The 15764-nt window shown below is 49.3% G+C and overlaps 1 protein-coding gene across 3 annotated transcripts; it reads right to left on the bottom strand.

Annotated features, from left to right (window-relative positions):
• Positions 1 to 1096: 1096 nt before the first annotated feature.
• Positions 1097 to 6524, bottom strand: PRR14 (proline rich 14). 3 transcript variants are annotated; one of them, XM_055341423.1, is made up of 12 exons: positions 6151 to 6523; positions 5284 to 5355; positions 4991 to 5159; positions 4257 to 4378; positions 3995 to 4184; positions 3720 to 3763; positions 3409 to 3518; positions 2516 to 3104; positions 2090 to 2159; positions 1907 to 1998; positions 1556 to 1627; positions 1097 to 1405 (listed from the first exon to the last, which is right to left on the bottom strand). In XM_055341423.1, the coding sequence occupies exons 1-12, from the start codon at positions 6264 to 6266 to the stop codon at positions 1186 to 1188; spliced, it is 1866 nt and encodes a 621-aa protein (XP_055197398.1). In that variant the 5' UTR covers positions 6267 to 6523; the 3' UTR covers positions 1097 to 1185. The 3 variants fall into 3 exon arrangements, with proteins under 3 accessions (XP_055197398.1, XP_055197397.1, XP_055197399.1); XM_055341422.1 differs by having other exon boundaries at positions 1097 to 1465; positions 6151 to 6519; XM_055341424.1 differs by lacking the exon at positions 5284 to 5355 and having other exon boundaries at positions 1097 to 1465; positions 6151 to 6524.
• Between the last annotated feature and the right edge of the window lie 9240 nt (positions 6525 to 15764).

Genomic DNA, 15764 nt, shown 5'->3' with positions numbered 1-15764 from the left:
CTCCCTGCAGGGATCCTGCTTCTCCCTCTGCCTGTGTCTCTGCCTCTCTGTGTCTCTCATGAATAAACAAATAAAAATCCTTAAAAAAAAAAAAGTAAGGTACTGCTATTAGCCCCATTTTACAGAGGGGGAGGGGAATCGATGCACATTTGGTTGCCTACATAGGATTTGGCTCAAGCCTAACTCCACAGCCTGTGCTCTTAGTTACTGCTATTCTGCCTTTAAATTTGGAAAGATGGAGAATGCTATTTCTGGCCTCTGGGTGCCTCTGGGTTAGCGTTTTTTTTTTTTTTTAATTTTTATTTATTTATGATAGTCACAGAGAGAGAGAGAGAGGCAGAGACATAGGCAGAGGGAGGAGCAGGCTCCATGCACCGGGAGCCCGACGTGGGACTCAATCCCAGGTCTCCAGGATCGCGCCCTGGGCCAAAGGCAGGCGCCAAACCGCTGAGCCACCCAGGGATCCCAGGGTTAGCATTTTAATGAAGACATCACATTACACACTCAACTTGCTTTTTTTTTTTTTTTTTTTTAAGTATCTTTACTCCCAACACGGGGCTGGAACTCATCATGACATGCTGAGATCAAGAGTTGCATGCTCCACCAACTAAGCCAGCCAGGCACCCCTCAATTTCCTTTCTTATATGTAAAATGAGTGTGATTCCCTCTCACAGTGCTATATGCAGGTCAAATATGTATGACGGGTTGTAGGTGCTCAATTAGAGTTGATTACTTTTATCTCTTGAATCCAGAGGAAAGTCTGTACCTGCATGTTAGGTGGAATTCAGGGCCATCTTGATGAAGGCCTTGGTCCACTCTGGGTCCCTCAGTCTCCTCCTTGATATAAGTGAATTTAGACAACCCTTACTAGGGTGCAGGGTCACAATATCTTCTGGAGCAGATTCCAAAGTATCACTTCCACACAGGAAAATTCTCAAATCAAGGAAGTAACTCCGACGACCATTCCCCTACTTCTTCCCTGTATCCAACCCTTATTGCCTTCCCTGGCACCTCCTCCATTTCCCAGTCTTTCGGGGCCAAAGTAGAAACAGCCAGTATAGTCAATCTCAAACTCAGCTAGAGACATACAAAAAGATCAGAAACATATTGAAAACTTTACTAGAAATATAGAGAAAAATATATAACTGCCTCAGATGCTTCAGGATGGATATACAAATGGAGCTCCTAGGTCCGATGGGGCAGTTCCCTATCCACTTCCTCCTCCTCCAGGAGTGAGGCATCCAGCTCCTCCAACCGCTGCTGCAGCAGAGGTCCCACATCTGGGCTGGGGGCCAGGCTGGAGGTAAGGGTCCTGCCAGCTGTAGCCCGGACCCCACGAGATGGCCGCCGGGATCGAGGAAGGCTACTGTCCCGAAATTCTACAGCCCGCCGAAGCTTCTTTGAGCTGGTGAAAATCAAAGTCCCGTTGCGCTCCCGGGGTTCCTCAAAGATGGTCTCAAAGGTCCTGGACCAGGCAGGGAGGGGTGCTGGTTACCAGCATGGCCCCTGGTTCCAGCCTTCCCTTTATCACCCCCACGCCTTCAAATTTTCTCACCTCCTGGTTGTAGGTGACTGGTAATTCTTGTTGGTATAAATTTCTTCTAAGCTGAACTCCTTCTTGTTCAACCTGGGAACAAAGAGCAGAGGCCATTGAAAAACAGAAGGCCACTGTACTCTGGAAAAAGGATAAGCAAGGCCTGGTCTACATTTCAGTTTCTGGGACACACTAGGGCCAGGAGTGGTTCCTAAGGCACACAGATAAGTTCTAAGTGCAAACCATGTCCAGACCAACTTGACTCCTCCAAGCTGGACTGTGTTCCCTGAGAAGAGACAAAGCCACACTTCAGGGGATCTGAGCCTACTACACCTTTGGCCAAGGTATTTCCATGTACAGTGAGCCACTCACCTGATTGGTCGAGGCAGCCCCATTGGTGTAAGGTTTAGCTGAGGACGGGCTGGTGTCCTGCGTATTCTGAATTGAGAAACTTTTCCCGTGGTCTGTGAAAATAGGGCAGAGGTAAGAGTGCAGCATGGCCTCAGGTCCTCACTTGTCTTCTCCCCCCCATTTTCTCCCTCCATCTACTCCTACCTTGGTCTCAGGGTCTGAAAGCACCTGGTCCTCTGAGGCCCTTGGCTCCTTCCCCTTGGTTGAGCTCAACCTGCAGAGAAGGTCGAGGCTCAGGGAAAAATAACATTCAGAGCAATATCCCCATCTCCCACCCACACACACTGGATAGTAGGGAAGGAGGCTGAGCCCAGCCTGTGCCAGGGCTTTAAGAAGGGTGGCACCTGGGTGGCTCAGTCAGTTAAGCAGCTGATTTAGGCTTAGGTCATGATTGCAGGGTCCTAGGATCAAGCCCCACCTCGGGCTCCCCACTCAGTGGGAAGTCTGCTTCTCCCTCTCCCTCTGCCCCTCCCTCCATCTGGGCATGTGCTCTCTGTCTCCACCTCTCTCTCAAATTAATAAATAAAATCTTAAAAAAAAAAAAAAAGGAGGGTTTATCGAGAGCACTACCTGGGTTCTGCAGGTTCAGAGAAGGAGGAAGTAGACGCAGTGGATGAGCAAGATGTGATGAGGGGAGGAGAGACTCCCACTCCTCCAAGAGGGAAGACCTCTTTCCGGAGACAGGGCCGAGGGGGTGGTGGGGCTCGGGCCATCTCTCCACCACCCACAGTGTGCCGCCGGGGCCGTAACCGGCTTGGGTGGTGTGGAGTGGGGGGCCAGCTACAGGTGTCTGGGCCAGGGGGCCCCAGATCAGGGCAGGAGTGGCTTCGGCCCAGAGAGGGCTTAGAGAGAGGTGCTGGGGGACTGTGGTCTTGGGCCCGCCACTGGCGGATAGGGGGCCGGGGACTGACAGACGCAGTGTCCTCAGTGGCCCTGGACTGCTCAGCCTCTGAGATGGCAATCTTCAACTCCAACTTCATGGGGGGTGATGGGGGTGGGGGCCGTGGGGCTTTGTTGGGCGTGAGGAAGATGTCAGCAAAGCTCTCCAGCTTGGAGCGGACAGAACGGAAGAGGGGGGCCAAGCCCCAGGGACTGAGGCGGGGGCGTAAAAGGCTGGACGGCGGTGGGATCGATGGGGGCTCCAGTACAGGATCTGGGGCTGAGGAAAAGGAGAGGCTCAGGTGGGCATTCCTTGGCTGCAAGTGTCTAAGCCCTACTTCAGTGGACTCAGCCCCTCCCCAAGACACTAACCTTTGCCCACAGAAGTATAAACCCACACCTAAAATACTAAGCCCTAAATTTAGGAATTGAACATCAGGCCTCTGAAGTCTACACCCCAACTTCACACACCAAGCTCCCCTGGGGCGGGGGGAGTTAAGCCCCACCCCCGCCTCTGCCCCTGATACTTTTAAGCTCAGCCAGGATTTTCCAGGGCCCTAAATCTTATCCCTCTGAGTCCTTACCTGGTGGTGGGCTCTCCGGGGGGCCTTCAGGCAGGGCAGATGACTGGAATGGGGGATCCAGATCCCTGGACGGAGGCACTGACTGGTGAACAATCGTCATGGACTCGGCTCTGGGGTAAAGGGGCAAAATAAAGGCTCAGGGAGGTTTCAGGTCCAGATCCTACCTGAGCCAGCACCTCCCCTTCCCTGAAGGCTTCTGAAGGTGGTATAAGGAAGGATCAGACAGGTAAATTCTGATGCCTTTAGCTTTAGCTCCTGGGATAACAGTTGCTGTCTGGACATTTTGATAATCCCTTCCCCAGCCCTCTCACCTTCTCGCTGGGATGATGAAGTTGGGAGTCTTGTCAGCAAAGCCCTGGATGTAAACAAAGGATGTTTTGGGGGAGGCAGGGAAGCCCCCTTTGGCCTTTTTAGCTCCTCACGTTCTGACCCTCTCAAGTCTCCAGAACCCTGCCAGCATTCACACCCAAGACTTTTTCCTACAGGTCTTTCCTCAGTGTCTTCCATCTAAAATGCTGTTCTCCTTGCTCTGAACAAAATCTACCCCAGCTGAACCCCTGACATCCTTACCCCAAAATTCTCATACCTCAGCCGGGGGTCTTGGGTTGGCAATGTCTTCTAGCATCACCACCAGAGTGGGCTGGGGGACCCAGTCCTCCTTTTCTGAAGGGCCCTCCTCTGGGCCATGGGTTGTCCTTGATCGCCGCTTCAGAGTAGAAGGGGGCCGGTGGATGTGGCTCAAGGGCTCTCGACATAAGTGCAGTGGGTCAGGAGACCTAGAGAGAAAACAGAAAGATCAGAGGGGCTCAGTTATGCCCCTAGTTTACCCTCCAACCTGCCATACTCACCTGGTCTGTGAGGACCATGTGGCCTGTTGGGGTGGTGAAGCAGGTGGCTGGCTTCGGACAGAATCCCGCTGGTTGCTGTGGTGCCGTAGGGTGGTGGTCTCTTCTTGGGGCACCAGGGGAACCTAATTGAGAAGGAAGTGTCAAGAGCAAGGTGATGAAATGAGATGGGACAGGACAGGACCTCACTGAACCTAACAGTGCCGTATGCCACAAAAATGATAGAGATTGTGGCTAGAATTCACTTAAGAACCCAAAGAAATGAGTCGAACGGAATCAGTTCCAGGGCCAGATATTAGTGTCCTGAGCTGCAGTAATCTCACCCAGGCTGTTTGGAGAAATGAAAAGGAGTGACCTTAGGTGAGTCACTGCCCTATTTCGGGCCTGTTTTTCTAACCTGTGCAATGGAGCTAAAGACCTCAGCCTGCTTCCCAAAAATAGCTTGGAAGTTGGGCTGGGGAAGAAAGCAAGGGTTTCTCATACTTTGAGAGTTGTAGCCATGTGGTTCTATGCCCAACACAGTTGATGGTGGGGAATGGGCACTAGAGACCCTGCCCAAATATAGGTAGATTCAGCAAGAGCCAAATAGAACTCTAGCATTAGGGAGGCTGCCTGAGCAATGGGTGTGAGAATGAGGTATTTGGATCTCAACTATCCTCACTAGTGATCTGGTCTGACTTTGATACTGAAGAGGGGACCAGAGGGAGGAAGGAGGCCTCTCAGTTCAAGGGGCTCACCATGTGGGCAGTCATAACATCTTCCAGCACCACAGCCAGGACCCTCCGAGAGGCCTTTTCCAAAGGTGAAGGGGCCGCCAGAGACTGCAGTCTCCGCCGTTTGGGGCTCCTGGCTCCCCATAGTACTCGAGTCAGGGGCTGACGGCACAGACGTGGCCGGCCAGGTGGGCTGGAGGATGAGAGAAGCAGAGGACGGTCGCCTGAGCCTGTCGTTGGCTCTGTGGTTTCCCCGGTACGGCCGCCAGGCTCCCCGTTTCCCGTGCTCAAGACAGGCGGGCGGGGTACGCTCTCACCTCGAGTCCCCGGGCAAGTCCATGGGGAAAGCGGCGGCTCCGGGGAGTCCCTGGGGGATCCCAGGCTGCAGCCTGGGATGGGGAGGGGGAGCGGGGGAGCGGGGAGTGAGGGCCAGTCCCTCCCCTGGGGCTCCGCCCTTCAATGGTCACCGCCGCTCCGGTAGCCCACGGGCCGGAGCCCTAGGGAGTGAAAGGGCGCCCCCGGCTGGCCGCCTGGAGCGGGTGTCTTCCTGCTGCCGCCGCCCGAGATTAGTGGATGACCCGCGCACCCGGACTGGCACTTGCGGGGAGAACCTGGCTTGCAGTGGCCCCAGTTCTCTCACGGCCCGAGCTTCTGGGGCCTTTGTCCCCGCAGAATCCGCCCTGAGATCCCCCAGGATCAGCTGGGATCCCGGTCCTGGGAGGCTCACTTTCCGCTGGGTCCTTCTGCAATCCTCATCCACGGCCAGCGAGTGGCCAAGAACTCCGAAGCAATTCTCCCACACACTGACGGTGCCCCCCGCCCCACCAGATCCCTTAGACTGGATCCCTGCGGAAAGAATCCTACAGCCCGGTTGCTCCAATCAGACGCCGCGAGGATCTTCCTCTCCCTGTGAGTTTGGGCTCCGCAAAGCTCCACTCAGACAGGGGCAGCCCAAGCCTGAGCATCACGAACTCGGTCCGGATCCCCAGGGATCCACTGTCAAGCAGATACCCCCTTCACTCCAATCCCGGGAGGTCCCGCCCACAGACCCTCTCCTTCCCCCCTCCCCGGCTCCCCACCCAGCGCTCTCCCCAGCCCAGGACCAGATGGTTCAAATGTTTCCTTCCCTCCCTCCTCCCGCCCTCTCTCCAGCCGCTCGGTGCCCTCCTCCGCGCGCCGCTCACCGCCGCCTCCCGCGGATCCCCGGTCTTCGACGGCTCCCACCTCCGGCTCCTTTAAAACCAGCCTTAGCCAGCACTACCCAACCGCCGAGGGCCTTCTTCTCGCAGCCCTCGGGCATCGCCCAATCGCCGGTCCCCGTCTTCCGGAGTGGTGAGAAACTAAGTGAAGCCACCTGGCAGCCATCTTCCCTAGGGGCAAGAAGCCAAATTGGGCAGCGCTGCCATTATAGCTGAGGGCAGGTAGCTCTGTCCTCGATGAACCGAAGTGGACCGGATGGTGTCATTTTCTGAAGGCCAGTCAGTGGCCGAAGACTAGACCAAGTTTCTTGAGCTACTGAGGCAGCTGTAGTGAATAGAGTGGCGCCACGTTTTTTAAGGGCATCTTCCGGTTCTTTGGTTCTTAGGTCAATAAACGTGAGCTGAATACTAACGACATGTAAAATTCCCAATTTCCTAGAGGCCTCACTGAGGGCGATTCCGCTACCCTCCGGGAATCCTCGAGTTCCCCCAAAGGCGCTGAGATTTGGGGGGAGGGACTAAGAGCCTGAGACTAGGGATAGTGCCGCCTCCGGCTCCGGGGTTTGCGCGATGTACCGAAGAGACTGAGCTGAGCCGAAATTGGGAAGAGGCTAGGGACATTGACCTTCTTCCCGGAGGTGTGGGGGTTTGTGCGGCCCGCGCCGAGGGCTCAGTATAGGGGCGACATCGCAGGGGCTCAGTAACCACCTTGGCGTGCTCGGTGGTGTCCAGCACCTTCCTCTCTGTTCCAGGTTCCCACGAAGCCAGTTTCAAGGGAAATAGTCCTTAGTAACAGTACTACTACTACTACTACTACTACTGCTAGTCCTTGTAGTAAGGGATCGGGGATGGAATCGAGCTGCTTGAGAGGCTGTATCATGCAACCTTTACCTGGAGCCAGACTACTGGTGGCGAGGAAGTGGGGATGTAGTAGCTTCTTGCACAGTGAAGGCACCTTCACCGCCGAACCAGAGGCTGTGCTTCTACTAATTCCCAGAATTCTCCTATCCCAGAATTCCCTGTACTTACTTTCTTGGTGGAACAGGAAAGCCTGAAGCCTAGAATCCTGGGTCTGGGATGAGGGTGCCGAGTACCCAGCCAGTATAATTCTCTCTTCTGGGACTTAGTGATAAAAATGACACAGAGAGGATGATATAGAAAGAGCAGAATCAGGGGTGGCTCACCCAGAATCCCTCGGTGGCTCAGCGGTTTGGCGCCTGCATTCGGCCTATGGCGTTATTCTGGGGTCCGCGGATCGGATCGAGTCCCGCGTCCGACTTCCTGCATGGAGCTTGCATCTCCCTCTGCTGTGTCTCTGCCTCTCTCTGTGTGTCTTATGAATAAAATCTTTAAAAAAAGAAAGAAAAAGAATCAGCAAGGTGGTGTGGAAAATGAAGACTCCCCAACTCTGAAGCAAGGATTCATCCAGATAACTCTCTCAGGATTACAGCCAACTCTCTTCCTAAGGCCTGCTGGGTCCTCTGGAAATCCATGATAAGACTTCTGATGAGTAGGTGGCAGCTCTTCCAGCTAGAGGTGTCCTTGGATCCCTTGGATCCCTGCTGGCTTTATGGTGCTTGAAGATGTTCCTTAGGGGTACAGAGATGCATCCAGCTGTGAGTGCTTGGAGAAACTTCTCAATCTTGATAAGCTGAGAGCCCCTCTGTAGGCTCTCACTTTCCTGTTGTTGTTGTTTTTAAGATTTTATTTATTTATTCATGACAGACACACACACACACACACAGAGGCAGAGACGGGCAGAGGGAGAAGTGGGCTCCATGCAGGGAGCCCGATGTGGGACTCGATTCCAGGTCTCCAGGATCACACCCTGGGCTGAAGGCAGCGCTAAACTGCTGGACCACCGGGGCTGCCCTCACTTTCCTGTTTGAACAGGTGCCTCTCAAGCCTCACAGGGCAAGAAAAGCTCCCAAGAGCAGAACATGCCTAATCAGAGTTTTGATTCCCTGGGTCTCCTGAAGAAGTCAATACCAAGGACAAAGGATGTAGCCTAAGCAAAGGGCCAGGGCCTGGGCCTGAGAATCTAGTAGGGAGGGCGTAGCCCTAAGACCCTAAGGTGGGGTGATGAATTTGATTTCATCAAATTGGAGTCTAATGTAGACTGTGATGTCTTCGCTCTAAGCCCAGGCCACAATGTTGAGCCTAATAGCCTTATGGTCTCACCTCTGCCTTCTTTGTCACTACCATTTCAACAACTCTTACCTTACCCACCACCTGTGTACACACTCCAGGGCATGGCCAATGTATGCTGATCCAGTGGCAAGAGGTCCCACATAGCTCCCAGTGGGGCAGGTGATGTGGCTGGAAGTTGCCACATGGATGTATCATTCTCCAGAAACTCTGGGCCCCTTTAGACCTGGGCCTCCCATCTGCTTAACCATTCCTGGCCTCAGTGGCCTAGCTTGTAAAATGGGAACAATAAACTTTGTCATGTCTATTTCAAAATAGACTTGAAAGATCAAGATCAGGGGATCCCTGGGTGGCGCAGCGGTTTGGCGCCTGCCTTTGGCCCAGGGTGCGATCCTGGAGACCCAGGATCGAATCCCACATCGGGCTCCCGGTGCATGGAGCCTGCTTCCCCCTCTGCCTGTGTCTCTGCCTCTCTCTCTCTCTCTCTCTCTGTGACTATCATAAATAAATAAAAAATAAAAAATAAATTAAAAAAAAAGAAAGAAAGATCAAGATCAAATGAGAAGACACATCTGAATGTGCCCGATAAATTCTCAGGCCACAGGTAAAATTCAAATGACAAAACTACCTCTTCTTTCTCTCAGTACCCTATCCCATCTGGCCCTTGGGCCAGCTCTGCTCAGTACTTTTGTCTGCAGAAGCCTCTAGGCTGAGCTCCAGATCAGCCAGGGTGAGGTGGGTTGTGGCTTCAGGGTATTGGGAGGGGTGGGATGGTCAGCTACAGCACCTTTGCTAAGAACCACCCCTGAAAAATGACAGGAAGCTTTGAGTTTGGGTTGCTGTTCTGGTTGGCATCAACTATTTAACAAGATTTCAACACCTACATGCTATGCCTGGGGATAGACAGGTGCTTATCTCGGGGAGGTTGGAGTTTACCTCCATGTTCCCAAAATTGCCACCGGCTCTGCTACTTCCCACAGCTTCAGCCCTCTCCCCCTTAAAGGATTTTTGTCAGTCAGGTGTCAGCAATTCCTGACCAATTTAATTCCCCAGGTGAGGAGCTTTCAAGATACACCTCTGGGGGCTTTCCAGTCTGGTTAGCTACTGTGAGTTGCTAGAATTTGTATTGGTCTGAGAAAGCTGGTTCTGCCTCTGGTCTAACTCTGCTTCCCCAGTTAGAGCCACCTCCACCAGTTCTGTACTTGCCTCCTTTAAAAAAATTTTTTAAAAAATTTTTTTTTTGAGGGAGAGATGATAGGAAGAAGTCAAGGTTAGAAGAACTGAAGAGTAAAGTGATAGGGCTTATGGTGAGGATGTTGGAGGAGGGGAGAAAGTTGGGGAAGTAGAGAATCAAGAAGGGTAAAGGGAGGTGTCCATTAATATCTGAAACAATGGTATGTTGCTCTACCAATTATCAATTTATTACTTCTTTGCTCCAAATTCATTCTTTTTGCCTCCTCTGTGAAAAAGGATCTGAACCCTTTACATATATTTTCTTTGCCAATTGGCATCATATTAAATTTTGTCAGTGGACAGCTGGGGAGCCATTCCAGAAAGAAAGGGGTTTTTTTTTTTTTATGATAGTTACACAGAGAGAGAGAGAGGCAGAGACACAGGCAGAGGGAGAAGCAGGCTCCATGCACCGGGAGCCCGACGTGGGATTCGATCCCGGGTCTCCAGGATTGCGCCCTGGGCCAAAGGCAGGCGCCAAACCGCTGTGCCACCCAGGGATCCTTTTTTTTTTTTTTTTAATTTATTTAAAGAAAGGGTTTTGTTTCCTGGTTCCAGCGAGCCCTATTGGCAGGCTCCTGCAGTACAAGTGGGTTCTCCAACTCCCAGCTTCTGAAGCGCAGGCAGTTTCTCCAGGGCCAAGGACCTACAGTGCACAATGACCAACACCACCCAATGGTCAGCAGCTCCCCCTGATATGCCCCTTGAATGGTTTTCTGGTGGAGTGCTTCTGGTAAGACACTTTCCTGTGAACAGTTTTCCCTGGCATCCCAGAGGGAAGATTTCCAGCAAGTTCTACCAGAAGTGGCACCCCAGCAACTTCTGTGTTCTCTCCCAAAAGTTCTGGATCTCACCCCAGGGAGGCCCAGGTAGAGGCTATTCCTTGGGTGCTATATCCCCAACTAAGGGGTAGTAACTTCTTATATCTGCTATTCCTGCATTCTTTAAAATCTTTACTTTGTATTATCTGTAGTGGCCAGAATTGTGTTCCCCTGCCGCAAATATATGCTCAAATCCTAACCCCCAGTTTCTATAACTATGACCAGTGAGGTCCTACTCAATTAGGGTGGGTCCTGATCCAATGACTGGTGTCCTTGTATGAAGAAGGAAATTTGGACATAAATAGAATGCAGAGAGATGCAGGAAGATGCCATCTGGTGACAGGCAGATTGGAGTGATGCATCTCCAAACCAAGGAATGACTGAGATTGTTAACAACAGCCAGAAGCTAGGAAGAGGCAAAGAAAGTTATTACCCAGGGTCTCAGAGTATGGCCCTGCCAATGCCTTAATTTCAGATTTCTAGCCTCCAGAACTATGAGAGAATAGATTTGTGTTGTCTTAAGCCACCTAATTTGTGGCAACTTGTAATGGCAGCCCTGGGAAACTAATACACTTTATCCCTCATTTCTCTACTTCCCTGTTATAGTTGGTCATTTTTAAAAAGATTTTTTTTAAGATTTTATTTATCTATTCATGAGAGACACACACACAGAGAGATAGAGACAGAGACACAAGCAGAGGGAGAAGCAGGCTCCATGCAGGGAGCCTGACATGGGACTTGATCCTGGGTTTCCAGGATCACACCCTGGGCCGAAGGTGGTGTTAAACCGCTGAGCCACCAGGGCTGCCCTAAGATTTTATTTTTAAGCAATCTCCTCACCCAATACAGGGCTGGAACCCACAACCCCGAGATCAAGAGCCACATGATCCACCAACTGAGCCAGCCAAGTGCCCTAATAATTCTTTAGAATAAACTTGTCCTTGTTTAGATTACTGTGTGCTCTCTCTCTCCTGATTGCTCACAGACTTATTACTGTCACTAACAAAAATACTTGTGTTTTAGCGTTAAATAAAAAAATAACTGAAAGTCTCTACTGTAATTACTGTGCAGATATTTCAGAGAGTAGGCCATTTTCAAGAGAGGCTTAAAGTTTGCATTGCAGACATATTCCTTAAAGGCATTTTGAATGCTCCTTTCACACTTGAGGAGAAAAAAAGGAAAGAATAGAAGAAAATGAGCACAGATGGTGCCTGTGGGAACAGCTGGCTCAGCTGGAATGGAAGAAGTTGAGCTGGACAGCCGCCATGTTGTCTAAAGGCAATCCCTGGCATCCTCTGGTTTTAGGAGAAAGTCAGCTCTAGACAGCACTCAGAAAACAAGTCCAGGTAGAGGGTTCTGGAAATGACTGTGTTTGGCGTTACAAGCTGGGAAGGCAAAGGGACAGGGTACTCACCGCTAGAGTGGGAACGTTGAGGCAGGGAGGTCTGTGACACAAACAAAAACAGATTCACACCTCCATGATCTTTCCATCAGAGAAAGAGCCCTACCTGGGATGACAGTAGAGGTCCTAGCTAATGGAGAAGCCTCTAGATATGGGCTAAGGTGTCCATTTATTTGCTCAACACATTTGATGAATTCCAAGCACATATACCAGACACAAAAGCTACCATGGTGAATGAGACAGGGAGAGTACTTTTCCTCAGAGAGGAAAGTAAATAGAGTGCACAATCAGATAAATGCTAAACTCAACTTGGGTAAAGGTTCCCGAAAGAGCACAGCAGAGCTGGAGAAGAAGAAGACTTCTCTGAGAAAGTGATGAATCATCTGAGAATTGAAGGAATGGGGATGGGGGTCAGGAAGGGAGACTGTGCCTGGGTCACCTCACCTGTGCAAAACGCTAGAGGGCAAACTCAGGAGGCTGTGAACAATTTGGTCAGCTGCCTATCGGAACTACTGCATGGCCTTTTATTTTTTTTTTAATTTTTTTTTATTTATTTATGATAGTCACAGAGAGATAGAGAGGCAGAGACACAGGCAGAGGGAGAAGCAGGCTCCATGCACCGGAAGCCCGATGCGGGACTCGATCCCGGGTCTCCAGGATCCGGGATCGCGCCCTGGGCCAAAGGCAGGCGCCAAACCGCTGCGCCACCCAGGGATCCCTGCATGGCCTTTTAGAATAAATATTTTGAATGCTCCTTTTACTACGATGAATTGAATGAATAGAGAAGTAACCCATTTACAGTCCTACTTTTAAAAACTCAATATAACCCTCACTATAAAAGACAAAGTCAGGGACAAAGCCGGGATCGAATCCCACATCGGGCTCCCGGTGCATGGAGCCTGCTTCTCCCTCTGCCTGTGTCTCTGCCTCTCTCTCTCTCTCACTGTGTGCCTATCATGAATAAAAAAAAAATTAAAAAAAAATAAAAATGTGTGTCCAATTAGCATAAAAGCATACTATACATAATTTAGAATAAAAGTTACAATTAGAGGCAACAATATGAATTTTAGAAGAATCCAGACACAAAAGAATATATAGATAATATTATGTATGTATATATGTGTGTGTGTTTATATATATATAAACATATATGTATAAATCTATCTATAGGGCAGCCCCGGTGGCTCAGCGTTTAGCGCCGCCTGCACCCCGGGGTGTGATCCTGGAGACCCTGGATCGAGTCCCAGTCCCACGTCAGGCTCCCTGCGTGAAGCCTGCTTCTCCCTCTGCCTGTGTCTCTGCCTCTCTCTCTCTCCTCTCCGTGTATTCTCATGAATAAATAAATAAAAAATCTTAAAAAAAATAAAATTAGAACAACCTACAACTTCATTTAAAATAAATAAAAAAATAAATCTGTCTATATATAAAATCTTTATTTGAGAGAGAGTGCCAGTACACAAGGAGGGGGAGAAACAGAGGGAGAGGGAGAAGCAGGCTCCCTGTGGAGCAGGGAGCTCAATGCAGAACTCAATCTCAGGACCCCGGGATCATGATCTGAAGCAAATGGAGAGCACCCAGGCTCTCCTGTGTGTGTGTGTGTGTGTGTGTGTGTGTGTGTGTGTGTGTGTATGAGGCAAAACTAATCTATAATGTTAGAAATTAGACTACTGGTTACCCTTGGGAAGGACAGTGACCAGAAGGTGCATGGGAGGGTCTAGAGTGCTAGAAATGTTTTGGTTTCTTGATCTGGGTACTAGGATGTGGGCATATTCACTGAGCTTAAAATTCATTGTGCTTATACTTAAGAACTGTGCGCTTTTTTATATTATATTATTCTTTAAAAATTAAATAATGTACATCTCAGTATGTAAGCACTTGGGGAGGTCTTTGGCAGAAGATTTAGTGAAATAGTCAAAATGAAGTCATCACATGCTTGCATCTACATACAGGAGTTCTACGAATTCAGCAGATACAAACTCAGACTGTCACAGATGGGTTGCACTGGTGACTCAGATTCAAGTGTGGCCATCTGTGCCATGATTTTTCCAAAATGACAAACAATTCTTGGTGAAATTCCAAACAAAACAAAATACAATCTTCCCTTGATATACACAGGTGTCTGCCTCTCTGGAAAAGTCAGGATTAAAACTGTACTGGTTTTTAGGAATGCCTGGGTGGCTCATGGGCTGAGCATTTGCCTTCAGCTCAGGGCATGGTCCTGGGGTCTGGGATCGAGTCCTGCATTGGGCTCCTTGTGGGGTGCCTGTTTCTCCTTCTGCCTATGTCTCTGCCTCTCTCTCTCTCTGTCTCTCATGAATAAATAAATAAAATCTAAAAAAAACCACTGTATTCATTTTTAAAGTTTTACTTTATTTTATTTATTTAGGAAATCTCTACACCCCATGTGGGACTTAAGCTCATGACCCTGAGATCAAGAGTTACATGCTCTTTCAACTGAGCCAGCCAGGTACCCCCCGAATTAAAACTATACTTATAAATGTGGTGGGTTTTTTAAATATTTTATTTATGAGCATCTGCCTTTGGCTTAGTCCTAGGATCAGGACCTAAGTCTGAGTCCCTGCTCAGCTTCTCCCTCTCCCTCTGCCCCTCTCCCTGCTTGTGCACCCTCTCTCTCAAATAAACAAGTAAAATCTTTAAAAGTAAATAAATAAATAATTTTCACTTCTTAATAGGTAGTACATTCACATGGTTTACATTTTAAAAATAATTTTGTCGTCAGTCCTGGCCCCCTATAGGAAATCATTCTCATTAGATTCTTAGCTATCCTCCAGAGTTTCTTTGTGTATATAAAAGCAAATATCCATATCTGCTCTTCTTCCCCCTGCCTTGTTTATTTATACTTAAGAGGTAGCGCACTCCACACACATTGTTCTGCTCTTCATTCCATCATCTAGCTTTTTCCTTGGCAGTGCATAGAGCACTTCTGTGTTATTGTCAACAGCTGCCTAGTTGGCCTTTGTATGAATATGCCACAGTTTCTTTAATCATTCTCCTATTGATGGGATTTAAGTTGTTTTCTATGTTTCAATAGATAACCTTTACATATGTGTGACTTAGCACATGTGTTTTATAATGAAGATTTTTAAGGAAGGACAAGACAAAATTAAGATTATGTTTTAGGAAGATTTAGCAACTCCTGTGCATGATGAGTTTAAGAGTAGGTATATACGAGGGGAAAGTTATTTTAAAAAGGCTGCGAGGGATGCCTGGATGGCTCAGTGGTTGAGCGTCTGCCTTTGGCTCAGGTCGTGATCCTGGGGTTCCGGGATTGAGTCCCGCATTGGGCTCCCTTCCAGGAGCCTGCTTCTCCCTCTGCCTGTGTCTCTGCCTCTCTCTCTGTGTGTGTCTTCTCATAAATAAATAAAATCTTTAAAAAATAAAAAATAAAATTAAAAGGACTAGCTGTAATAGGGAGGGAGGTGTGGTGGTTTTACAAATATATCCATTGATTCTTAGAATCTTCTCCCCTCAGAGTTGGAGCCTAATTCTCTCCTCTTGAGCATGAGTTAGACCTAGTGCCTCGAATCTAATAAATGGAAGAAGGCAGAACTGACAGTGTGCAACTTTGGGGACCAGGTCATAAAAAGACACCCTCTTTTGCTCTTTCTATCCTGGATCATTTGCTCTGGGGGAAGCCAGATGACATGTTGTAAGTAGCTCTGTGGAATCCTATAGAGAGACTTACTTGAGAGAAACCTAGGCCTCCTGCCAACAGCCATGTTAGTGAGCTTGGAAGCAAATCCTTCACAGCCCTGTCAAGGCTTCAAATGGCTGCAGCCCTGGTCAATATCTTGCCTGCCACCTCATGAGACCCTGACCTACAGCCATCCAGCTAAGCCTCTCTCAAAATCCTGACACATGGAAACCAAGATGGTGACTGTTTATTGTTTAAACTACTCAACTTTAAGCAAGTATTCCACACAGGTGGAATGATGGGAATGGAAAAGAAAGCAAGGTAATCATCTGGGAGTATCTCT

The sequence above is a fragment of the Nyctereutes procyonoides genome, unplaced genomic scaffold, assembly GCF_905146905.1.
Source record: "Nyctereutes procyonoides isolate TBG_1078 unplaced genomic scaffold, NYPRO_anot_genome, whole genome shotgun sequence".
In the NCBI taxonomy this organism is placed as follows: Eukaryota; Metazoa; Chordata; class Mammalia; order Carnivora; family Canidae; genus Nyctereutes; species Nyctereutes procyonoides.
This window is presented reverse-complemented; position numbering and strand designations above follow the sequence as displayed.